The sequence below is a fragment of the Cervus elaphus genome, chromosome 1 (assembly GCF_910594005.1).
Source record: "Cervus elaphus chromosome 1, mCerEla1.1, whole genome shotgun sequence".
Taxonomy (NCBI): domain Eukaryota; kingdom Metazoa; phylum Chordata; class Mammalia; order Artiodactyla; family Cervidae; genus Cervus; species Cervus elaphus.
Genome location: NC_057815.1, coordinates 64,382,168 through 64,407,499, shown reverse-complemented (window position 1 = coordinate 64,407,499; position 25,332 = coordinate 64,382,168). Strand labels below are relative to the sequence as shown.

Sequence of the window (25,332 nt, the reverse complement as noted above, 5' to 3'; positions counted from 1 at the left end):
TCAGTCTATGGGAGTTTGAAAGAAGCAACAAAGATGGCTCCAGGGTAATAGCAATGAGTGACAGGCTGCAGATTTACAGGTACCTGGAGATCTTGTAATTGCTAGTTTTGATATGGTCTGAGTTGGAATTTTCTGATTTAACATTGTCTAATTTTGCATAGCTTATATCAGCACGCTCTGTGTTGTGAATTTAAAACTTGCAGTTGTGAAATTGATCAGTAAAAACACAAGGAGAAACCAATGAAAATTCACTTTGCTTTATTAATAGATTTATTAAAAATTATTTAAATATGTAACATACTTAGTTTCTCATTCCCACTGATCTCTAACCCTCTAAAATGTTCTCTCACTATTTTTGCCCTTAAGAGAGAAACCAGATGGCATTGGTCTTATATGGCTGGTGCTGGAGGTAGGGGAGGGCTAAGGAAACCACATCCTCCTTTCTCAACAAGAAGTTCAAGGCCAGGGAATAGAAGGCAGAGGCATGGTCCCCAGGGATCCCTGTTATGAATTAGCTAGAGACGTGCCCTAGAACCTGGGGGATAAAGAAGACACAGTCCTACAGCTTTCGGGAAAGTCAGATGGGTCCACTGGGATGCAGGCCCAGCAAGGACCAAGCAGGCACCACCCATAGAAGGAAGGTGGAGGCCAGAGAAAGTTTCAGGAAGATGATGAGTTGGCACCTAATCACAGGGTCTCCCTGAAAGCATATCCTGCTTTTTCTCTGGTGGAGTTTGATGAGGCTGGGGGAAATTTAGAGAAAGCCTCTCCCAGAGACCAAGGCCACACACATGAGTTTCTCTAGACTCTCCGTACACATTCACCCTAACTTCACGTTGGGAACTGGCAGAAATACTCCAACTGGCACAGGGCCCATCTGGGGAGGACTCTAGAGACCCCTTACTCACTACCCCTTCTTCCCCATACCCCAAGCACACCTTCTCAGGACACAGCAGCCCAGAAGGACATCAGTCCCACAGTTGGCTATGAGGGGTATCTGAGGATAGACCATCTGGGCAGTGCCCTACCCCCATCAGGGAGAAGCCAAAAGAAGGGAGGAGATATGACAGAATAAATAAGCCTGACAAGGGAGGGGGCGGAGACTGAGAGGGCGGCCCTACCGTACAGCCTGCCAGATCACTGCTAGAAGAGTCCTGGAGAAAAGGGCACTTGTTCCTTCAGTACAATTGAGGTGAGTGTGGGAGACTGGAGGTGACTCCGGGGGTGTGGGTTTCCTGGATCTAGGGGTCCTTCATTAGACCTGCTAAGTGAATGAGAAACCAGGCCAGGGAGAACAAGAAGTAGGGAGTGGGGTCGGGGATGTGAAGGAGGCCCCGGACTCAAAGGACAGACGGCCTCAGCAATTTCTGTGCTCATGTGGTGAAGGGAATGTGGTTGGTGCTGGATGTTTCTTTCGCAGTTTTTAAGACATTTTCCTGTGATCAGTTTACTGGGGCACCCATCTTGAGCCTGGGGGGAATGGGGCTAAATGAAGGTGGTGGGTTGAGAGCAGACGGGGCTGGGACCACTCTAGAGTTGTACTGGGGTTTGGTGTGTGAACAGGGCTGGTCCCACCCAGGTTATTGGTGTGGTTGAAGCTCAGTTTATGATCAGGGGTCAGATTATAGCCCTGTGTGGGATGTGGGCTCTGAATGGGGTCTGGGCTCATGCTGTACTTTACATCAGGAGTCAGGCTGTGCTGAGTTTGGAACTTAGCACAATTCCTGGGCTTCTGATAGTGACCCAGTCCATGTCTAGGATCAGGATTCAGTCTTCAGCCCACTTAAGAAACTGGATTTTGTGTCCACGCTGTGACTTCTCCTGCCTTACACGTTTTAGGCGCACCCCTCCCCTCCCCCGCCACACACATATGCACACACACTGAACCACTTGCAGCTTTTCAAACAGGGTGTGTTCTCGTTCTCTCTGGGTCTTTGCATTTGTAGAATGCACTTCTGAAAACAAATTAGATCAAGCCTATTGCTTAATTTCCCCCAAGTCACTCAGAATTAAATCAAAGCTCCTGGCCATGTCCTGCAAGTCCCTACATGAGCTGTCCCCTCCTCTCCTCTCTGACCTCATCTCCTACAACTCTCCTGTGCTCCTGATACTCTGGCCACCTTGACCTTCTTCTTCCTGTGAATCCCCAAAGCAGAAGACCTTTTTCTCTTCCCTCCCCTGCCTGGAACGCTCTTTGCCTCGATCTTAGAATGGCCGGCGTTTTCTCATCACACATCCCTCAGTTGGCATATCACAACCTCAGAGAAGCCTTCACTGACCCCCTGTCTCAAATAGGGCTGTCCTGCCCCTGTCCTTTTCTATCCCATCACTCTGTCCTACCTTCAGGGTACTTATCTTTATCTGAAATGTTTTGGCTTATTTGTTTCTTTTCTGTTATGGCTCTCCTAGTGCTTGAGCTCCAGAGGAGCACTGATCTTTTCTGTTGTATCCACTGTTTTATTTTCAGTTTTGGGCACATTGTAGGCGCTTGATGTGTTTTGTCATCTAACTGAATGCTGCTGGCCCCGTGTCCCCAACCCTGCTAACTGTGACTGGCCCTGCAAGTCTTGGCTCAGATGTCACCTCCTCAGAGCCTGACAAGTTGGTGAACTATTTTCTGCTTTGTTCTGAGCCGCTTGTACTTACCCCTGCCCTAGCATTTATCACAACATGTTATGATAGCTGCATATTTGTCTCAATTTCTCCCCCCTCCCCCCCACGGGAAGGCTGAAACATGACTTGTTCACTCTGTATTTTAGTATCTCTGGTGCTTAGTCTGGCATAGTCTGATATTTGAAAAAACCAAAAAAAATGTATATTAAAGTCCAAGTTCAGGCTATTCTGCTGCATATAGACGATAGTCAAAGAAGCTCTGAAGGTCTCTGATAAGGATCAAAATGTGAAGGTGTGTGGGAACCTTATTGCCTCTGGTCCTACTTGGGAAGTGGAGGGGCAGGGCCATGAATGCTTGGAGCTCTGACTGGGGTTGATTTTGGAGGGACAGACTGGATTGAGTGAAGGGAATGGGGATGAGAGGGAGAGTGGTGTTGGGTGCCTCACTCTGCCTTTTGTGAGTCAGAAATCGTACTCTCTCATCTTTCCAGTCTCTTTGTGGCCATTCTAAAAAGAATGGCCGAGACCCTGTAAGGGTTCATGTGCATTATAAAATACAAGCAAGCTATGAGGGGCAGAAAATGCAGATGACTTGGGTGGATGTGGTGCTCTTCTAGAGTCTTCCCTGGTGGCTCAGCGGTAAAGAATGTGCCTGCAATATAGGAGACGCAGGTTCGATCCCTGGGTTGGGAAGATCCCTGGAGGAGGGCATGGCAACCCACTTCAGTATTCTTGCCTAGAGAATCCCATGGATAGAGGAGTCCATGGGGTCGCAAAGAGTAGGACACGACTGAAGTGACTTAGAATGCGTGAATCATACCCTTATAGAGTATGAAGAGAAGGTTCCCTCTCCATGAATTGAGTGATGAGCCCCGGTAGTCCTGCCAGTTACAGTATCACCCCTGAGGTCTGCTTTCCCTCGATGGCCTGGCAGTAATAGTCAGAGGTTCCCAGGTATTCCTGGGCTTCCCTCCAAGGACATTTTCTTCCAGATGTTCCCACAGATGCTGGCAGGGGCACCAGAGGCCCCCACCCCACTGTTCTAGGCACAGAACATTCTGTGTGTTTAGCCAAGGTAAGAGCAGTGATTGCAAATCCCTTCTTCCATTCCCTCTTTGTCCCCCTTCCCCACTGAACCCAAGTGGAGACAGCTGGTCAGGTGTCCTGAGTCCTAGAGAAGCTCTCTGGACTTACGGGATTTTTAAATTTTGGATTCCTTGGAGATTAACCTTGAAATAGTCCTTAAAAATCATTCAAAAGGAGACTGGGAGAGAGGCGGGGCAGTAGCTTGGCATATTGGAAAGCACATGGATATGATGCTGAGAGCTCTAATTAAGCCTCAACATCCTTGTTTGCAAAATGGGATTTATGATGTCTGCTTGACAGCTTGATGAGAGGCCTGTATTGAATGAGAAGGAAGTACTCAATAGAGGGTAAAGATTTTTACTTTCCACTGTGGGCCCTGCCCAAGTCACAGACAGAAGAATTGGGGCTGAAAGGCGGGAAGTGCCTAAGTCCCAGTCCAGGAGGGTCCTCTTTACTGCCCTCTTGGTTTCTCTTCCAAGGATCTAACTGGGCCAGGTGTTCTACTTGCCAAGCCCCTTTTCTACTTTGCCTCTGAGGAAGGTTTGATTAGCTTTCAGAAGGTGCAACACTATTAAAGACAGTTAAAGGGGAAAACATACAGGTATTGGAGTTGAACAGCCTAAGTCAAATTTCTGTTTTACCAGTCAACTATTAAACCCTGGGAATATTTAACTTTTGGTGGGGGGGGGGGGCGCTTCTGTTTTCTCACCTATAATGTAGCTGCTGCTGCTAAGTCGTTTCAGTCGTGTTTGACTCTGTGCGACCCCATAGACGGCAGCCCACCAGGCTCCCCCGTCCCTGAGATTCTCCAGGCAAGAACACTGGAGTGGGTTGCCATTTCCTTCTCCAATGCATGGAAGTGAAAAGTGAAAGTGAAGTCGCTCAGTCATGTCCGACTCTTAGCGACCCCATGGACTGCAGCCTACCAGGCTCCTCCGTCCATGGGATTCTCCAGGTAAGAACACTGGAGTGGGTTGCCATTTCCTTCTCCAACGCAAGAAAGTGAAAAGTGAAAATGAAGTCGCTCAGTCGTGTCTGACTCTTAGCGACCTCATGGACTGCAGCCTGCCAGGCTCCTCCATCCATGGGATTTTCCAGGCAAGAGTACTGGAGTGGGGTGCCATGTAGACATGATACATAAAAGTCTTATTATGGAGAATTGTTCCTGGGTTAAATAATCTCTATACAGGCAGGATCTGGCATTTTGTAGGCAGTCTGTGATTTCTATTTTAATCACAAAAACAATAGAAATAATGCTGGCAGTGATCTCGTTGTTCTCGTGGATAGTGTATCCCTGACCGCTTTTCCATGCTTCTCTGACATGGAATTTAGAGACTCTGGGGAAGAATCTGAGGATGGGCTGGGATGGGGGCTGAGCTGGCCTGAGGGACTGACTCCTGGAGGCCAGGGGGAAGGAATGTGGAGGATTGAAAGCTTCAACGTAGATTTCTGCCCCACCTCACTGGAGGCTCTAATGCCCTGTCCTCAAGAAAGGGCTAAGATTTTTTTCACAGTTCTCCAAGAAACATTCCCGAGGCTTGTTAAAATGGTGTGACTTTTCAGAGAAAATCTCAAGCATAGAGCTATCCCCTGGGGGTTTAAGGCAGTGCAGGCTTTCTAAAAAAGAAAAAAACTCTTTCTTTGTTTATTTTTCCTTGATTATGTTCTGTTTTCAAAATAGAGTGATTTAGCTCCAATTTCCTTCAGAGCTTCCAAATGTTATCTGAGTGTGTGCCATGGTTCTAATTACTAACAGCTGCCCAGGCTGGCAGTCAGCTGGCAGGACTGTGGGAGGCTGGGGTGCTTCAGGGCTGAGCAGTCTGAAGGGTGATGCTTGGGTCGTTGGGTTGGCTCCCCCTCCAGGCCTTCATTTCTCTCCTGCTGCTGGCATCTGAGTTCCAGCCCAATTTTACCTCAGATAGCTGTCTACTTTATGCTGTCGAGGCACCTCTCTTCTGGGCCAGCTAAATCCTCCTCTCTCTGATTTCTGGTGTCTCCATCTCAATTTTCAGTCTTTGCCTTTGGGAGAGATTGGCTGCTAGTTAGTATGTGTGTATATATGAGAATGTGCTTGAGGTAAAGTGGAAATTAAGGTGACAAATGGGGGGGGGGTGATAAAAAGTTTTTGGAAACCTCAGACATTTTAAGAGCCCTTATTCCCCATTTTTAAGCAAACATGAAAAAAAAAAACCACACTTTGTACACTGTGATGCTGTTTTATGATGTCTTTTGACATTCCTGACCTCGTTGATTTTGCAACAGCACAATGAGATTATTATCATCCTCTGTATCTACTTGGACCCAGGACTTGATTTGTAGTCCCAGGGCTCCACTCAACACATCAGTTTACCCTCTAGGTAACAGGATTGAATGTGCCAACCCATAATTTCTTCTCAGTATATTTCCTAAGGCAGCACATCTTTATCCTGGGAACTGCCCAGTTTTGCATTGTCTGTCCATGTGAAATTTTGGATCGTATTGATATCTGACCCTCTGGAGCACCAGAGCCTTTTTGCTGACATCTCCAGGTCAGGGATCCTTGGTCACCCTCTCTCTTAGGTACAAACTGCTGCAAGTGTCACCGAGTCCAAGATCATTCTGTTTGCCACACGATAGGCCAATAAATCCGGGAGATGAGGTACTGAGGCAAGCGATATGACTTTGGAAAGCTGGCTGACTGAGAAAATGGCAGACTAGTGTTTCAAAATAATCATATTGTTTTGGATGCCAGGGCTTAGATGCTAGGTTCTTTTATGGATCAGAGATGGGGGGAGGTGAGGAAACAAAGTAAAAGACCATTTAATTCTTGCAAATGTTTCCTACAATGGCAAGCCTTTGGCAGGGGGATGTGTTGGTTTCACTTCCTTACAGTCATTTCACAGGTGGTATGAAATGGAGTATCTCCCGTCATATCAATAAACAAATATGCCACAGCTATCTGCGATTCCGGCCCTCCACATGTGTATTTCTGAGCCAAGCTGGTAAGCAAGAGACAAAGGGCACCATTTCCCACACAAAGAACTCAAGAATGTCCCAGTCTTTCACAGGTGGGCAGGGTCAGGCTATCTGCCTGTGAATCAATGGGACCATAGCACAGGGCAAGCCGTGCTTATAATAACAAAAGGGCTTCCCTCAGAGCTCAGTTGGTAAAGAATCTGCCTGTAACCCCTGGGTGGGGCAGATCCCCTGGAGAAGGAAACAGCAACCCACTCCGACCTTCTTGCCTGGAGAATCCCATGGACAAAGGAGCCTGGAAGTACAGCCCATAGGGTCACAAGGGCCTGACAGGACTTATCGACTAAACCACATAATAACAAAATCGGCAAAATAAGACTTAAAGTCACAGAAGCAGATCCAGTATGGAGTTAGATTTAACCCTTCCCAGTTACATATGTTCATTTTGCATTTATTTAGAGTCCAGGCTTTGCTCTTGCCCTGTTCTCCATGTATCCATTCTCATGCCCTCTGGATCCCTGAATGAGAAAGATCTTTTCTGTTTGATCCTAAAAATTCTTGTTTTGAACTTACAACACCCTGCTATGAATTTCCAGTTTTTTTCTCAAAAATCTCTATAGTTCAGACAACTGGCAGTCTTTCTTATCCCCTTGGCTGTGCTACCCTCATTAGACATTTACTGAGGAATTCTTCTTGTGATAAAACTCTTTTTTATTTTCAACAAACATTAACTAAACACAGAATTGGGTCCCTGCCATTTAGGAATTAAAAATTTAGTGACAAACAAACATAGCAATAATTCTAGTTCAGGATGGTGAATGCATAAAAAGAGACCTAAACAAAGTTCTTTGGGAGCACAGAACAGGAAACATTTAATTATACCCCAGGGGATCAAGGGGAAAGAGGTTCAGCAAAGTGCATAGGAGAGAGGCAGTAAACCAGGAGGTGGAAGATGCAATCTTGCCCAGTGGGAAGATAAGGAGGGAGATTTAGGAGGAAAGTGACAAAAAGAAGTTAAAAAAAAAAAAAGACAAATAGAGGCACAAAATCAATGCTACATTTATGAAATGGTATGTATTCCAATGTGTCTGGAGTATAGGGGCCAGGGGAAGAGTGGTCAGAGAGAAACTAGGGCTGGATGCTGAAAGGCGGAGCTTTGCCCCTCCCTAGTAGTTCTGTCTTTATTCCAATTAATTTGAAGTTTTCAAAGGTATTTTTTAAAACAATAAATGGTGACCTAATTTCAATTGGGTAGAAGATTCTTGGGATTGTGCTGATAACAAAGTTAACACTAGGGGTATGGCTATGAGAATCAGAGTATTTAGCTTATGTGTCTGTTTGCTAAATTGTTTCAGTCCTATTCAACTCTTTGCGACCCTATGAACTGTAGCGGGTCAGGTTTCTCTATCCATGGGATTCTCCAGGCAAGAATGCTGAAGTGGGTTGCCATGCCCTCCTCCAGGGGATCTTCCCAAGCCAGGGATAGAACCCGGGTCTCTTAAGCCTCCTGCACTGGCAGATGGGTTCTTTACCATTGGCGCCACCTGGGAAGTCCTGTGTCTGTTTAGGCCACCATAATAGAAAAAGGGAAACACTACAGGAAAACAGTTAACAGCAACACATATAATTTTTTTTGTGTGTGTGCAGATTTATTCTGTTCCAGGCATTGTGTCAAAAGCTTTAACACTGATCATCTCAGTTAAACTTTACATTGATTTCTATTAAGTAGGGACTATTATCCTCATTTTAGCAATGAGGTTACTGAGGCTTATAAAGGTTAAATGATTTGCCCCAGATCGTACAGCTAACAAAGTTGTTGCCTGGGTTTTAAATCCAGGCTCCATTTAAATTCAGTCTTAACAGCTGTACAATACTGCCCCTGGAAGACCTTGATTTTTGGACATGGAGAGTTTGATGTGCTTCAGAGACAACTAGGTGGATTCTTTTAGTGACTTTAGAATTGTGAATCTGGATACAAAAGATAATTCAGGCCTTCCCAAGAATATTTAGGAATCAACAGTTTACTGAAGGTTTACTGAAGCGGGTGAGATGGCTCAGGGAATGTATATAGATTGAAAAGAGCTCTGAGGATAAAATTCTGAGAGCACTATCACGTAAAAGCATGCTTAAGGGTCAAGTGAAGGAGGCTGAAGATCCAGAAAGAACCAAGAACTTATGATCAGAGAGAGATGAGGAGAAGCAGAAGGATCAAGGAGAAGTTTTAAGAAGGAGAGAAATAATCACAGTGTCATATACTATGGCGAGGTCAGTACAGAATATTTAAGTGACTTTGAAGACTCTGGTCTCTTAACCTGAAGTTCTTCATTAAGCATGACTCCTTAGAGCTTCTCCCTCCAGTTTTTGGAATTAAACTCTGTCCCTCTCTGTTCTAAAGCTTATGCTCTCAGTGTTTTCCCCTTTGTGTCTGGCCTGAGGGAACCTCTGGGTGACAGATCAATGGTGGAACAAAAACCATCAACACATTCTGGACCCAGTGAATGGTGTAAACCCCTCCTGATGCTGGCTGTGAGCTCTTCTCTGCATTCACCTGCTGTCTGGTAGCCCATGCAGAAGCCCCTACCTCAGTTATCAAGGACCAAATCTTAAGAACCTAGTCCTTCTTTTTTTCTTGCTATGCTGTGCTTAGTCGCTCAGTCGTGTCTGACTCTTTGCATGGACTATAGTCTGCCAGGTTCCTCCATCCATGGGGATTCTCCAGGCAAGAATACATGAGTGGGTTGCCATGCCCTCCTCCAGGGGATCTTCCCAACCCAGGAATTGAACCCAGGTCTCCTGCATTGCAGGTGGATTCTTTACCGTCTGAGCCACCAGGGAAGCCCCCTTTTTTCTTACCAAGATAAAAGTCTTAAACATACCCTAGCATAATGGGAAGAGGAGAAAGCCACACACACACATACACACACATATAATATATACACCTATATATACAATTTATATAATCTAATAAATAATAGGAGCATGTGAATATATGTGAATGAATGGAGGAAAGGGAAAAAGGGAGAAAGTTAGTTAACTCTCTAATTGTTTCAACAGAGAGATGTGATCTGAGAAAACTCAAGTCTGATATTTCCCACCTCAGGAATCTCTACTTATATCCCTCACTTCAATAGCCAGATTTTGGGATGGTGGAACCCTGGTAAAGGATTGATTGTTCCTCCAGTGCTTCTAATGCCATCATCATTCATGTTTAGTCCTCTGTATCAGTTCCACTCTCTTCAGCCTTGTAGGTCCCCTAGAAACAGAACCTAAATAGAAATTCTTATTTAAAGGACATATTGTCAAGAGAAGATGAGTGAGGGAAATAGGATACAGCAGGGAAAGAAAATAATGTGAGGCTGTGGTTTCAGCTGGAGACCAGCTATAGGTTTGGTTCCTCAGGAAGCTTTGGAGCACACATTGCATCCCAGCTTTGGTCCCACCTGGAGTCAAGGAGGCTGGCCTTGTGTACCATTGTGTCAGGCACTCATTGACCTCTAGATCTGCCCTGGTGGGGATAACATGACTTTCTGGGTGGAGTGCCTCTCATTTGGTAAATAAAATTTTTCTGTAGAAAGGGGGAATTCTGACCCTGTCTTACTCAACATCCACTGCAGAAGGGATACAGATGCATTGGCTTGGTGAAGGGGATCTGAGTGGGACACCTATGGCATCCATTGCAGTCATTGTTCCTTTAATGATATAAACTGGGCAGTCTGAACAAGTGTAAGACTTTGGGTGAACATTTGAGCAAGAGTAAGAACGTAGAGTTAAAGTTCAGGATGGGTTTAGTGTATCTTTTTTTTAAAATTGAATTAAGGGTTACCATAATAAAATAGGTATTATTAAGTTTTACATTAAGTTTTAAATGACTGCAAAAGTTAAGTCTTTGTTGTTTAGCTGCTAAGTCATGTCTAACTCTTTCATGACCCCATGGACTGGAGCTGTCCATGGGATTTCCCAAGCAAGAATATTGGAGGGGATTGCCATTTCCTTCTCCAGGGGATCTTTCCAACCCAGGGATCAAACCCACGTTTCCTGCATTGGCAGGTGGATTCTTTACCATTGAGACACCTGGGAAGGCCATTATTAAGTTTTACATTGTTTTAAATAGCTAATGGATTTAAGCCTTAGGTTAATGCTAAAGTTAGGGTTAAGGCTAGAATTGGAGAGGTCATAAGAATTAGTGATAAGGTTATATTTCAGTGTTAGTCTGTGTTACTAGAGTATTCCTACATTGGACTGTGATTAGTCTTAAAGATAGTCTAATGATAGAGTTGATGATCTGAGCCACAGTCAGCTCCCGGTCTTGTTTTTGCTGACTGTATAGAGCTCTTGGCTCAGATCATGAACTCTTTATTGCCAAATTCAGACTTAAACTGAAGAAAAGAGGGATAACCACTAGATCATTCAGGTATGACCTAAATCAAATCCCTTATGACTATACAGTAGAAGTGAGAAATAGATTTAAGGGACTAGATCTGATAAAGAGAGAGACTGATGAACTATGCACAGAGGTTCATGACATTGTACAGGAGACAGGGATCAAGACCATCCCTATGGAAAAGAAATGCAAAAAGGCAAAATGGTTGTCTGAGGAGGCCTTACAAATATCTGTGAAATGAAGAGAAGCGAAAAGCAAAGGGAAAAAGGAAAGATATCCCCATTTGAATGCAGAGTTCCAAAGAATAGCCAGGAGAGATAAGAAAGCCTTCCTCTGTGATCAATGCAAAGAAATCGAGGAAAACAACAGAATGGGAAAGACTAGAGATTTCTTCAAGAAAATTAGAGATACCAAGGGAACATTTCATGCAAAAATGGGCTCAATAAAGGACAGAAACGGTATGGACCTAACAGAAGCAGAAGATATTGAGAAGAGGTGGCAAGAATACACAGAAGAACTGTACAAAAAAGATCTTCATGACCCAGATAATCACAATGGTGTGATCACTCACCTAGAGCTAGACATTCTGGAATGTGAAATCAAGTGGGCCTTAGAAGGCATCACTACGAACAAAGCTAGTGGATGTGATGGAATTCCAATTGAGCTATTTCAAATCCTGAAAGATGATGTTGTGAAAGTGCTGTACTCAATATGCCAGCAAATTTGGAAAAGTCAGCAGTGGCCACAGGACTGGAAAAGGTCAGTTTTCATTCCAATCCCAAAGAAAGGCAATCCCAAAGAATGCTCAAACTACTGCACAATTGCACTCATCTCACACGCTAGTAAGGTAATGCTCAAAATTCTCCAAGCGAGGCTTCAGCAATACGTGAACCGAGAACTTCCAGATGTTCAAGCTGGTTTTAGAAAAGGCAGAGGAACCAGAGATGAAATTGCCAATATCTGCTGGATCATCGAAAAAGCAAGAGAGTTCCAGAAAAACATCTATTTCTGCTTTATTGACTACGCCAAAGCCTTCGACTGTGTGGATCACAATAAACTGGAAAATTCTGAAGGAGATGGGAATACCAGGCCACCTGACCTGCCTCTTGAGAAACCTGTATGCAGGTCAAGAAGCAACAGTTAGAACTGGACATGGAACAACAGACTGGTTCCAAATAGGAAAAGGAGTACATCAAGGCTGTATATTGTTACCCTGCTTATTTAACTTGTATGCAGAGTACATCATGAGAAACACTGGGTTGGAAGAAGCACAAGCTGGAATCAAGATTGCCGGGAGAAATATCAACAACTTCAGATATGCAGATGACACCACCCTTATGGCAGAAATTGAAGAGGAACTAAAAAGCCTCTTGATGAAAGTGAAAGAGGAGAGTGAAAAAGTTAGCTTAAAGCTTAGCATTCAGAAAACTAAGACCGTGGCATCTGGTCCCATCACCTCATGGGAAATAGATGGGGAGACAGTGGAAACAGTGTAAGACTTTAATTTTTTGGGCTCCAAAATCACTGCAGATGATGACTGCAGCCATGAAATCAAAAGACACTTACTCCTTGGAAGGAAAGTTATGAGCAACCTAGATAGCATATTAAAAAGCAAAGACATTACTTTGCCAACAAAGGTCCATCTGGTCAAGGCTATGGTTTTTCCAGTGGTCATGTATGGATGTGAGAGTTGGACTGTGAAGAAAGCTGAGCACCAAAAAATTGATGCTTTTGAACTATGGTGTTGGAGAAGACTCTTGAGATTCCCTTGGACTGCAAGGAGATCCAACCAGTCCATCCTGAAGGAGATAAGTCCTGGGTGTTCATTGGAAGGACTGATGCTGAAGCTGAAACTCCAATACTTTGGCCACCTCATGCAAAGAGTTGACTCATTGGAAAAGAACCTGATGCTGGGAGGGATTGGGGGCAGGAGGAGAAGGGGACGACAGAGGATGAGATGGCTGGATGGCATCACTGACTCGATGGACATGAGTTTGAGTAAACTCCGAGAGTTTGTGATGGACAGGGAGGCCTGGCCTGCTGCGATTCATGTGGTCTCAAAGAGTCGGACACGACTGAGCGACTGAACTGAACTGAACTGAATGATAGAATTACAGTAGGTATTAAAGATAGGGGAGCACAGGGTAGTTAGGATAGAAGCAATGGGAGTTTTTACCATCTATGTCTGATATGAACTTAGTCAACTACCTCTTCTCGGTGAACTACATGATTTAAAACAGTTAGAATTTTTGCTTCAGTATTTTATTTGTTTTCTGAATTCACTTTGAGGTGAGGCTAGTAAGTAAGACTGGGTGAATGCTCATTTGGGCCTTGAGTTATGAAGGATAGTTAGGTTGAATTTAGAATAGAATCAGAGTTTGGATAGGCAATGGAGTTAGAGTTCTTGTCAAAGAATAGGGCATGGAATAGGGAGGGGGGTGGTGGGGAGGAAGATGACAGAAAAATCTTAGAGGATCTGACAATGGCTTATCTTTGTATTCCAGCCTCTACCTGCCTGGCACTGGTTGCAGCTCAGCTTCTTCACAATGGTGGGTCCCAATGGCAATGAATCCAGCGTCACGTATTTCATCCTAATAGGCCTGCCAGGCTTGGAAGAAGCTCAGTTCTGGCTGGCCTTCCCACTGTGTTCCCTCTACCTTATTGCTGTGCTAGGTAACTTGACGATTATCTACATTGTGCGGACGGAGCACAGTCTACATGAACCCATGTACATCTTTCTTTGCATGCTTTCTGGCCTTGATGTTCTCATCTCCACCTCATCCATGCCCAAAATGATGGCCATCTTCTGGTTCAACTCCACTACCATCCAGTTTGATGCTTGTCTGTTACAGATGTTTGCCATCCACTCTTTATCTGGCATGGAGTCCACAGTGCTGCTGGCCATGGCCTTTGACCGCTATGTGGCCATCTGCCACCCACTACGCCATGCCACTGTGCTAACATTGCCTCGTGTAACCAAGATTGGCATGGCTGCTGTGGTGCGGGGGGTTGCACTTATGGCACCCCTACCTGTCTTCATCAAAAGGCTACCCTTCTGCCAATCCAATGTCCTTTCCCATTCCTACTGCCTGCACCAAGATGTCATGAAGCTGGCCTGTGCGGACATCCACGTCAATATCATCTATGGCCTCATCGTCATCATCTCAGCCATTGGCCTGGACTCACTTCTCATCTCTTTGTCATATCTGCTTATCCTCAAGACTGTGTTGGGCTTGACACGTGAAGCCCAGGCAAAAGCATTTGGTACATGTGTCTCTCATGTGTGTGCTGTTTTCATATTCTATGTACCTTTCATTGGATTGTCTATGGTGCACCGGTTTGGCAAGCCGCGTGACTCCCTCCTGCCCATCATCCTGGCCAACACCTACCTGCTTGTTCCTCCCGTGCTCAACCCTATTGTCTATGGAGTGAAGACAAAGGAGATCCGACAGCGTATCCTTCGTCTTTTTCATGTGACCACCCACACTTTGGATCCCTAAGGGGTCAAATTTCTTTTTCGTGCAAAGTCTTTCAGTTCAGATTTTAATATCAACATTTTGGAAGACAGTATTAGGAAAAAAATTCTTAATAAAAACACAACTGATCCTTCAAAGATGAAACTGGTTAGAGGATCTCCATGTGTGTAGGGTCAGCAGAACTGTATACTCCCAATCCTTATTTTTCAATATTATTTTTCCTTTAGTTCTTTGGGGTAGTTGAGGTTGGAGGGTTATTACTTCCTATTTGGTTGGAATTCAGTTCAATTTTCAAGTCCAAACCATTCAGACAGTTGCTTGTGCTAATAGTTCATAGCATTCTGAGATAAGGGTGATATTTCTAAAGGATGTTTACCAAAGGTTTGAGTATGACAAAAATTAAATATAAGAACATAATACAATTAGATAATCTGGCTTAAAACTGATTTCCTCTTCAGAATCCCCTAACATTTGGATCTTAGGAAAGGAGACATACCTGAATTTCCCTCTTCAAAGTGATCTCCACAGAGAAAACATGATTTCTTTTTTTTTCTGACTACCAGTTCTAAAGAAGAGGATTGAAAGTAAATTCACAAGAGATTACATTTATCTACATTAATGAAAGATGATACTGTATCTGAGCATTTTCATAGACTCTGGATAGTTTTCCTTATTTTCCAATTTTCTTATCAACCTTTTGATTTCGGCAGGAATATGATTAGTGTCCCCATTGTACTGATGGGGAAACTGATGTTCAATGAGATCACACGGGCTTAAAACACTATCTTTTGATGCCCAATCCCATATTTGAGGAGGGGTTGTTAGACTACTGGGGTAGTAAGTCAGACATTCTAGAGTCTTGAATTTTCTGTATTTAAGTTCCTTTCTCGTTCAGTGTTGTATTTAGGAATTCCCTGTTAATGTTGTTGATGGCTTTAACTTCAAAGGTTCCCAGACTACTTGCCATTGTACTTATGTCGTAGCAACAGAAATATGTTTGGGTAATTCCCAAACAGTGGCTATTTCGGGTAATAGTATGATTAGTAGTTGGGGCATTCACTGGATATCTGGAGAGACACTTTATAGAGAAATGCAGCTGAGAAAACTTAGAAGCTCATGGCAGAAAGGACAGGGCTGGTACCATAGACCAGGGAGTCAAGAGCACAAAGCATTGTGAGACTGAGTAGGGTCAGTGGCCCAGGTGACTAGTGAGGAAGAAAAGCTAAGGCAAGCATAGGCCCGCAGAAAGTGAATAGAGCATAGAAGTGGACAACATGTATTCCCAGGGTTCTGAGATACCCTGCTGGGGACACCCACAGCATCAAAGTGCCACGGGTTTGATTCCTGGTTGGGGAATTAAGATCCAACATGTTGTGTCATGCAATACAGACTTTTTTTTTAAGACTGTATCCCTGATGGCTGTATTTAGTGTGAGTATGGTTCCAAAGGCCCACTCAGGAGCCCCACAGGCCAAGTATAGCATTTCCAGAAGGAAGCCAAATGGGAAGAATGTGTGTGGGCGTTGCAGGAGTTCAGGAGTAATGAATGGAGGAGGAATGAGATCTCCACCCACAGGGGAGTGCTAGGCAGACCTAAGGAGAGGTAGTTAAGTGTGAGAAGCAGGTAGGAGAGTAGAGAGCATGGCACATGGCTGAACAGACTTTTCTGGCCATGGCCAGAAGCACAGGACTACTTGGTAGAAAGGATATCGGGAGAGCATATCCAATTTCTTGGACTGGAATCCAGAAGATGAGAATTGTGAGCAGTGTGGAATCTGCTATACCCAGTGAGTGGCGACCAGCAGATCGAGGGATATAAATTAGTCAATGCCAGCTAGGGTCACTCTGAACTGTATAGAGGATCATCCCAGTTCCCAATAGTGCCCTAATACTGAGATTGAAAGAAAGAAACAGAATGAGAGAGAAGATAAAGACTTTTTTCTTATTAGGAAACCAGTATATGATCACAGTAAACAAAGATCTTAGACATTCTGAAAAAATAACAGAAATAAAAATGTAATAAAAACTCCAATAAACTTGTCACCCTAAATAAAAAAAAAGTACTGCTGGCCTTTTGGTGTTTATTCTTCCAGACTTCAAATAAGTATTTGTATACATGCTTCTGTATGGGCATATGATAAATGTGAGTATCTGTTTTATAGTTGAAATCCCACAAGAGTCATAGATAAATGAGTAAAAAGAGACAAATCAGACAGACACATTTTTTACTTTTATTTCTGGGGATGCAGCTATTATCTTAGATTTCAAAAGAGATTCCAAGTGTATAATAATTAATATGCTCAGGATAAAGTTTCATGGTTTTGATCCTAAATGGATTAAGCATTTGGTGAATGTAAACACACATGCACACACATCAACACTTCCACTACCTTCCTGTGTTTCTCAATAAGTACTAAATGCCAGATTTAGGGATAAAACTATATTTGGTCATTTACTTCAGTACTTACTGGGTCATCCGGAGGGCCCAGAGGTAAGAACTAGGATGAAAAGAGAGGCTGCCTTTTTTAGGAGAGTTGACTGGGAATTAGAAGTTTCCTGGGTAGTTTTAACAGTAAAAAATCTGCCTGCAATGAGGGAGACCTGGGTTTGAACCCCGGGGTTGGGAAGATCCCCTGGAGAAGGAAATGACAACCTATTCCAGTATTCTTGCCTGGGAAAACCCACCGTCAGAGGAGTCTGGTGGGCTACAACTCATGGGGTTGCAAAGAGTCAGATATGACTGAGCAACTAACACTTTCACTTTTAAGAACTTTATCATATACATTTTACCTGGACATCATTTTATTGGCCCCATTTCCTTTGTTTAGATATTCTTGTCTCTGGCCCCACCATTGCAGCTAATTGGACCTTTGCTGGGTCCTAGAAAAGTCAGAACAACATGAAATTTCAGTCTTTAAGTCACTTACTCATTTTTTTTTTCTTTTTAGGTTTTACCTAGAAATGATTCATAAACATGTCTTGTGTTCTCAGTTATGACTACCAGCTCTCTACTCCAGATACTCCCCTGCTGCTTGGACAATTGTCAAAACCTTCACACTGGTCTCCTTGCTTTGAATATCATTTGCACCAGTTCTAAATCCCACAGAGCTAGTAGGAGTTTTTTCCAAACACACCTCTGATTAACTTCCTTGCTTAAAATCCATCAAAGATCTTTTGTTACTTCCTGTAAAAAGTTTTTACTTCTCAGAAGACAGTAGGCTACACCTTTTCCTTTTATACCTGTTCCTGTCTTATTTTTTCAGTATAATATTTATAATTCTTCCCCACAACATATTATTCAGCTACTGGGTGTCTCTGACTGATATTATGAATTTTTAAAGCCTTTGTTTCACTCTGTCCCATTGTGTGAACTGATCTTTTGCCCTTTTTTTTTTTTTTTTTTTAGTGACTCCTTATAAAATGAAGCTATCCATGATTTGTCAGGCCAGAGGAAGTATTTTCTCTTCAGTGTGCTCTGACTTCTTGAAGATTTTTAGAACTGGACCGTTTTCAGTTCAGAAAAGCTAGAATGAGATCTCTTGAGTTCTATCTGTTTAAGATAATAACATATCTTATATCACCCTTTTAATTAAGTTGAGGAAAGATTCCCTTGTATGCAATGGACATACCTGTGGAGGGTCATTCCCTTCCACTATGGCTGGCCTTCTTCACATAGGCAGATCTGAACTTGGGAAAGGATTGTATTATAACATTGGTTTAGGCTTTCAGAGTTGGTGTTCTTGTTTATCTCTTAAGCAAAGTACTTTCAAACTTCCTGTCCATTCCCCTGGAGTCTCATAGATTTTTTATCTTATATTTGATCCGAAGAATATGAAGCTGATGCAGAACCAGATTGTAATTTACTATTCCTAAGGAAGCCAACAAGGATGTAGAGCTCTTAACTCTAACACACTTGAAGAATAAAGATATGAAGACTGTTGGAAATCTGAATTGTGGTTATAGGAGGGGATGCAACTGTCAGTGTCAGACTTCACCATGGAATCTGTCAGGCAAGTGAGTCTCTTGGAGAAAAAGACACTCCTGAGTGGGGTTACAAGAAGAGTTAGTGCTTAGGCAGGTGGCACCATATCACATGATTAACACATTTATTCACTTGTTCAATAAAAATTTATGAAAAAATGAAAAATGGCTTTTTCATGTCTTTTTTTCCTCTAGATTTTCCTTTTCCTTAATTCACACTTTGCCTAGAAAAATCCTATACATTTTGCAAGATGAAATAAAAAGCCTTCTCCCCTTTGTAGAGGTTTGTCTGATCTTCCTAGGAAAGTTCTGGCATGCATGGATTTATCGTCATTAGTGATCTCTTGCACTGAACTTTATTATGGTATGTATAAATCTATACTCTGTGTATTTACATGTCTTTATCCTGGCACAAGATTGTGAACTCCTAGAAAGAAAGGACCGTGATTAAAATATTTCTTAGCCTTTCCTTCTCAGCACTGCTTCTGGTACAAAGTAAATGGTGAATGTCCATTTGTATTATGAAGAAGCCTCATTGTCTTCCCACTGCATGAGAACAGACTAGGAACTGTCAGTGCTTGCTGAGGGTAGCAGGATCCTATGAGGCTACAGAAAGTGTCTTTTGGGTATCCAGACTCTGTAGCATGTCATAATTACATCAGCCTTTGTCTTTCCCCCTTAGGACCCTGAACATGGCCTCCCTGATGGGCTTGGACTTGACACTATAGATGACAGGGTTGAGCGCAGGGGATACCACTAGGTACACATAGGCAACAAGGGTATGTACCACAGTGGGAAGGTGCCTCCCAAAATGGTGAATCATGGACATGGAGACACCTGGAATAAAGAAGACAAAGACAGCAGGATATGGGAGGCACAGGTGTCGAGGGCCTGGATGCGCTCCCTGGGAGAGGCCAGACTCAGGACCATGTGCAGGATGAAAGTGTAGGATAGGACAATGAGCAGGGAATCTATGCCCCCAGTGGACACAACCACATAGAGCCCATAGCGTATATTGAGGCTGATGTCAGCATAGGCTCTCCTCATCACATCAGGATGGAAACAGAATGAGTGAGATAGGACATTATTGCCAGGGCAGAAGTTTAGATGCTTAATCAAAAACAGCACAGCGAAGAGGCACAGGGTAGCATGGGCCAGAATGGCCAGCCCAATCCTGATGATGACACTGTCTGTGAGGACAGAGGCATAGAGCAGGGGGTTGGAGATGGCCACAAAGCGGTCAAACGACATGGCCAGGAGCACTGAGGACTCCACCACGGAGAAGGAGTGGAGGAAGAACATCTGGGCCAGACAGGCATTGAAGCCAATGAGCCAATGGTCAAACCAGAGCACAGCCAGAGTGGTGGGCATTGTGGACAAGGTGAGGTCCACGTTTCTCGGTGAGGGCCAGCATGGACAGGAAGTAGTACTTGGGCTGGTGCAGGCTAGGGGTCCTCCTCACAGCCAAGAGGATCAGGCAGTTCCCAGTGAGGGCCACAGTGTACATGGAGGAGAAGGGGATGGAGATCCAGCCATGAACAGCCTCCAGGCTTGGGATGCCAGTCATCAGGAAAGCAGGTGGCTGGCAGAAGGAGATGTTGGCAAAGGACCAGGAAGAGAGCATCTTTAGTTTACAGATCAGGTCTCCAGAAAGATGTGACTTCTTCAATCTGAGCAGGCACTGAGAGGATCCAGAGAAAAGAAAAATCTAATATTGAATCCGAATTCTAAAAATCAAATCCCATACCTGATCAAGTCCCAGTACAATCAAGTAACTGGTTGTACTGTTTACCAACATGTCTAAAACCTAATGATAATAACAATTTAAATATTGGCAGACCCCCTATTATATTCCATGTACTATGCTAGTGTATTTGTCTAGATTTTCTCATTTCATTATCAAAGTCATAAATTTCTTTTTAAGGCTGTTCCCCCTCAACCACAGTATTGGACCCTATGAGTCACGTCACTAAGACATAATTTTATCTTGCAAAAGTTTACCATCCCTAATGTTGAGCCTAGGTATGAGCTGATGAAATTTCTCTGTAGCGAAATAGCAATTAGAGTTCAGAGAATCTGATCACTGTCTACTTGCTCAAATTGAGGATGTATTGCTATGTGCATTGGGATATAAGAAGAATGCCTGTTTGGAGAGAGAGAGGGACAATTGAATCAGATATCCAGGGAGAGGCAAGGATGAGAGCTCATGCAGCCTGATAGAGAGAGGGTCTGAAAGAGTGACTAGCTGCTTTCTTCCCCCTGGAGATGTCCTTACACTTCCTGAAACCAGGAATTCCTAAGGTGCTATGTTTCTCTTGCTTTTGACTTTTGTATAAAACATTTTGAATATAATAAATGGATTGATTTGTGCATAAGCATTTTTGACTGAATTTCTCCATCTCAGAACCAGCAGAGACTTTGGACAAGGCCACCCTTCCCCTCCCATTATACCGATGAGAAAACTGAGACTCAAAACTCTAGTGGCTGGCCTCTGAGTGAACTGCTCCTATATTGTAGTCCTTGACATTCAATCTGAGTCTCTCTGACTCCAAATCCAATATTCTTTCCAGCGACTTCTTCAGATGAGACAAAGTATTTGAAAACTGTCTTAAGCGCAAAGCACCACAGGCATGATTTTTGTTATTATTGTGTAATATGTATTTCTTTAAATTTTTCACTGTATATTATTCCTTTAATCTTCACAATTATCTTGTGATGTAGACTCTGAAGGGATTACTATCCTTACTTTAGGGATAATGTAACTGAGATTCAGAGAAGTGACTTGTTTATGCTACTCCTCTGCTTAAAATCTTTCAGTCATTCCTCAGTGCACTCTGATAAAATGCTTGCGATATGATGTTATATGGTGATACTGACCCCTATCATTTCAAACATTTTTTTAAATTGGGATATAGTTGATTTACAATGTTGTGTTAGTTTCAGGTGTATAGCAAAGTGAATCAGTTATACACATACATATATATACTCATTTTTAAGATTCTTTTCCCATATAGACAATTACAGAGTGAGTAGAATTCCCTGTGCTATATAGCAGGTCCTTATTAGTTATCTATTTTATATATAGTAGCGTGTATATGTCAGTTCCAAGCTCCCAATTTATCCCTCTCAACCCCAGCTGCCTAACTCTCCACCCTTATCACAGAACAGAAAAGTTCTTGCTTAGTATTCTTTAACCACACAGATCTTATTTCAGTTTATTAAAAAAGCCAAGTTACTGCTTCACTTTGGGGCTTTCCTGTCCATCCTTTATCCCTCTATTTGCTTTCTCCTGGCTCACTCCTCTGTCCTTAGATCTTGAATATCGTTTTCTCAGAGACCATTTGGGTTGACCCTCATTAAGTAGGTGCCAAGAGCCATATACCAAACCCATTACCCTCACTCTACACATACTTAGTTTCCTTGATACCACTCCACATATTTTAAAATGTTATGATTGCTTCTTTCCTTGAAATCTTTTGTTCTCTCACTAGACTGTAAGAGCCATGAATACAATAGCCATATGGTTGTATTTGCTGACACAGAGCTCTTGCATTGTGCAGTGCCTGGAACAGCAGATTTTCAGTCAATATTTGCTTGTTTGAATAAATAAATGACAAAATAAATAATCAAGTCTGTAAACTCAATGAAAGGAGAGGAAGTAAAAGAAAACCACTATTCCCCTATCTTCCAAATATTGGGAAAAGGGCTGCTTTTTAAAGAGGAAGGTAGATGAGGTCTTATCCTAGGCATTAATGCATTATAGAATTGAAAACATGTTTGGTTCATGGATGACTGGGCATAAGAGAAACGCCCAATGAAGGGTCTTGTTAAATTTTTGAAAATGAATTTATGAAAATAATTAAGGTCAACAATGAATCTCAACTATTTGGGTCTATCCATACTGCTTTGAGAAGTGTGATGGGGGCCCTCACAGACATATGTGTACTTACAACCTTACTATTGGATAATCTGCCTAGAATTAAAGCTGATGGATGTCCTTTCACCAGCTTCCTCTATCTGCCCAATAGGCCTTACATCTGTGCTCTCCTTCCTCTAATTCAGTCCCTAATTCAATAGCTCATAATCTCATCATTTCCTTTATAGTTTCTTAGGGTGGCTGCTTGGCTGGTATCATTTCTCTTACCTACACGACCACCTCCTCCCCTGGCAGATTTCTCAAGCTACTTCAATCAGTTCAGTTTTCCTAATTTTCCTTTCCACACTGAAATTGGTGTATCTCTACACCACGGAACCTCTTAATCATTCTCTAGGCCAGTCCACCAGTGCCTTTGGCTGGAGCTCTGTACTGTCACGTGGGTGTACATCCCTTCAGGGCTTCAGAATCTCTGGGGCAACCACAGGAGCAGAGACCCTCGGTTCTGTCTCCGTGCTTTGTAATTGGTAGAGAAACACTATCACACAGCATACAGCAGATACGATGCATTCCAATTTATTTTAATGTAGAGAATTAGAGCTATGCCACTATATCATTGAGTTGTGCTGGTTATGTATGGCACAGATTAGAAATCAGTCAAGTTATGATGAACAATGAATTCCCCCCATTCTGAAGCCACATGGTGGGATATATCTAACTTTTCCCATATATATCAATGAAGACACTGAGGCTTGGAGAAGTCAAGTTTCTAGTGAGGATACAGCATTGAATGATCTAATCTTAATTCTGTTTGTCACATACCTTGTTGTTCGAAATAAACTGCACTGTTTGCCACAGACTGCATGTGGTACCAGGCTTGCTAAAGATCTGTCAGTTTCTCCTCGTGATCCTCAATTTCCTCATCTGTAAAATCAGGGAACTGAGACAGATTATCTTTCTAATTCTGGCATTCTATGATTGCAAGACCCAGTGTTCCTAAGATAGATTTGTTTTTCGCTTTCCTACCTCTTCCTTTTATTGTTTTTTCCCCCTCTGATTCTCCTTACCTAAGGTTCTCATGCTCCTAAACTTTTGTTTTTGCTAAACAACCCTCCACATGCCCAGCCATTTTTTTCCCCTCCCTTCTGTTTCTTCATTCACATCTATTAGAAGTCACTTTCAATCATTCAGTCATTTACCTGGTGATTTCTGATTTCTCTCTCCTCTCAGCTAGCTTGAGCCTCCCAAGAATAGCAATTCTGATTTATATTCATAAGGATCTACTCAGCACAATGTATGGTATATCTTGGGAATTTGGTTGCTGTGATAAACAAGTGAATGAATGAAAGTCACTAGAGTAATTTGCATACTATGCTTGTGTGTTGCCAAGCATGCATCTTTCTATTTTTCTAGAATGGTAGCCCAGAAGAGATTTTGGTACCCTTAACCATTACCACTCTGGATCACCAATATAGACGTCAGTCTTAGAAACAGAGCCTGGGATTTTGAGGCCTTCTCTGAGCTAATCCAGGAGCCACAGGAAGAGATTATCCTTGACCTTTACCTTATGCAGAATATGAAACTACCACTGAGGGTACTCAGTACTCCAGTCTCCATATTTCTCTGCTACCTCTGCCTTCTGTCACTTATCTCCATTTAACTCTTATTTTGAAGGAGGAGAGGGGAAGGTAACAGAAGTGTCCTCCAGGACTCTGGACACAAAGAAGGTTCTGAGTCTGGGCCCTGGCTACTTACCCTGGCTGCTTCCCCAGGCTGTTTTGTTGTGCCACTTCTTACATAAACCCAGGAAAACTCTGCAGCCAAGACACTCCCCTTTTATGCTGCTTCAGGGGAATGCAGCCCATCTCTAGGGATATCAGGCTTTGGGTCACAGAGAAATTTTTTCTGCTGTGCTTCACCCCTGGGATTGGAGCATGTTATGAGAGGGTAAGAAAGATGGAGGAGGCTGAAGGGAGCTTTCAAGAGAAAGGGAAACCCTGATCAATTAGAGATATGAGCCATCCGAACTCTCCGAAATGTAGAGACTCTCTGGTTATCTACCCCAGCCCTCTGTAAAACTTGCTTTCAACAGGTTTTGATGATTCAGGGGCCCAGCTGTGCTGTACACATCATTTTAAAAAGAATATCTTTCTCTTTGCTGGAAAGAGGCAGAGTTAGCCAACACAGAGATAACATTACTTGTGACCATTAACTAAACTGAACACTCAGAAGTAGGTCATGAGGAAAAAAGGAATGCTTATGTCACAGAAGGAAAAATGCTTTTCACCAAAAGAACTTTCAAGAACTGAAGGAGCATGATATTTGGGCATGGATATTAAGATCACTGGCCAAGGTTTTGGAGAAGAGACCAGGAAGTGGTAAGTCCTCTGAATATCCTCATAAAACATAGGTACATAGGGGACTTCCCTAGTGGTCCAGTGGTTAACACTTCACCTTCCAATGTAGGGGGTGTGGGTTCGACCCCTGGTTGGGGAGCAAAGATCCCACTTGCATTGTGGCCAAAAATGCCAAAGCATAAAACAGAAACAATATTGTAACAAATTCAAGAAAACCTTTAAAAAATCTTGAAAAAGTAATAAGAACCCCAACGGCTGGTCCAACCACAATTCTGGTTATCCATAGGCTAAGGCTATCATTAAAATAATTATATATAATTAATTATATTAAATATATATTTAATATATTAAATATATAAATATATTGTATATATAAATATATATAATAATAATTATATATAAAAAAAGACATTTGCATCTCATAGAGTGGGAGACAAAGTGCTCAAATATTAGGCAGCCAGACCCATCAGTGAAGCTTTTACAGGTTCAGTGCTCTGTGTCCTGTCAGCCTACCCTCTCCAAGGTAAAGGGCAAATTACTTCACCTTGTTCTTCCTACTTCCTCCAAAGAGGCACAGAACCTATTAGTTTTCCTCGGATTTTAGAGAGAG

At 42.9% G+C, this 25,332-nt stretch overlaps 1 protein-coding gene and 1 pseudogene across 1 annotated transcript; one reads left to right on the top strand and one right to left on the bottom strand.

Moving 5' to 3' along the window:
- Positions 1-1,030: 1,030 nt before the first annotated feature.
- Positions 1,031-16,560, top strand: LOC122695854 (olfactory receptor 51E1). The gene is made up of 2 exons (XM_043905803.1): positions 1,031-1,192; positions 13,540-16,560. The coding sequence occupies exon 2, from the start codon at positions 13,582-13,584 to the stop codon at positions 14,533-14,535; it is 954 nt and encodes a 317-aa protein (XP_043761738.1). The 5' UTR covers positions 1,031-1,192; positions 13,540-13,581; the 3' UTR covers positions 14,536-16,560.
- Positions 16,561-19,149: 2,589 nt separating this feature from the next.
- On the bottom strand, positions 19,150-20,275 carry LOC122703588 (annotated as a pseudogene).
- Between the last annotated feature and the right edge of the window lie 5,057 nt (positions 20,276-25,332).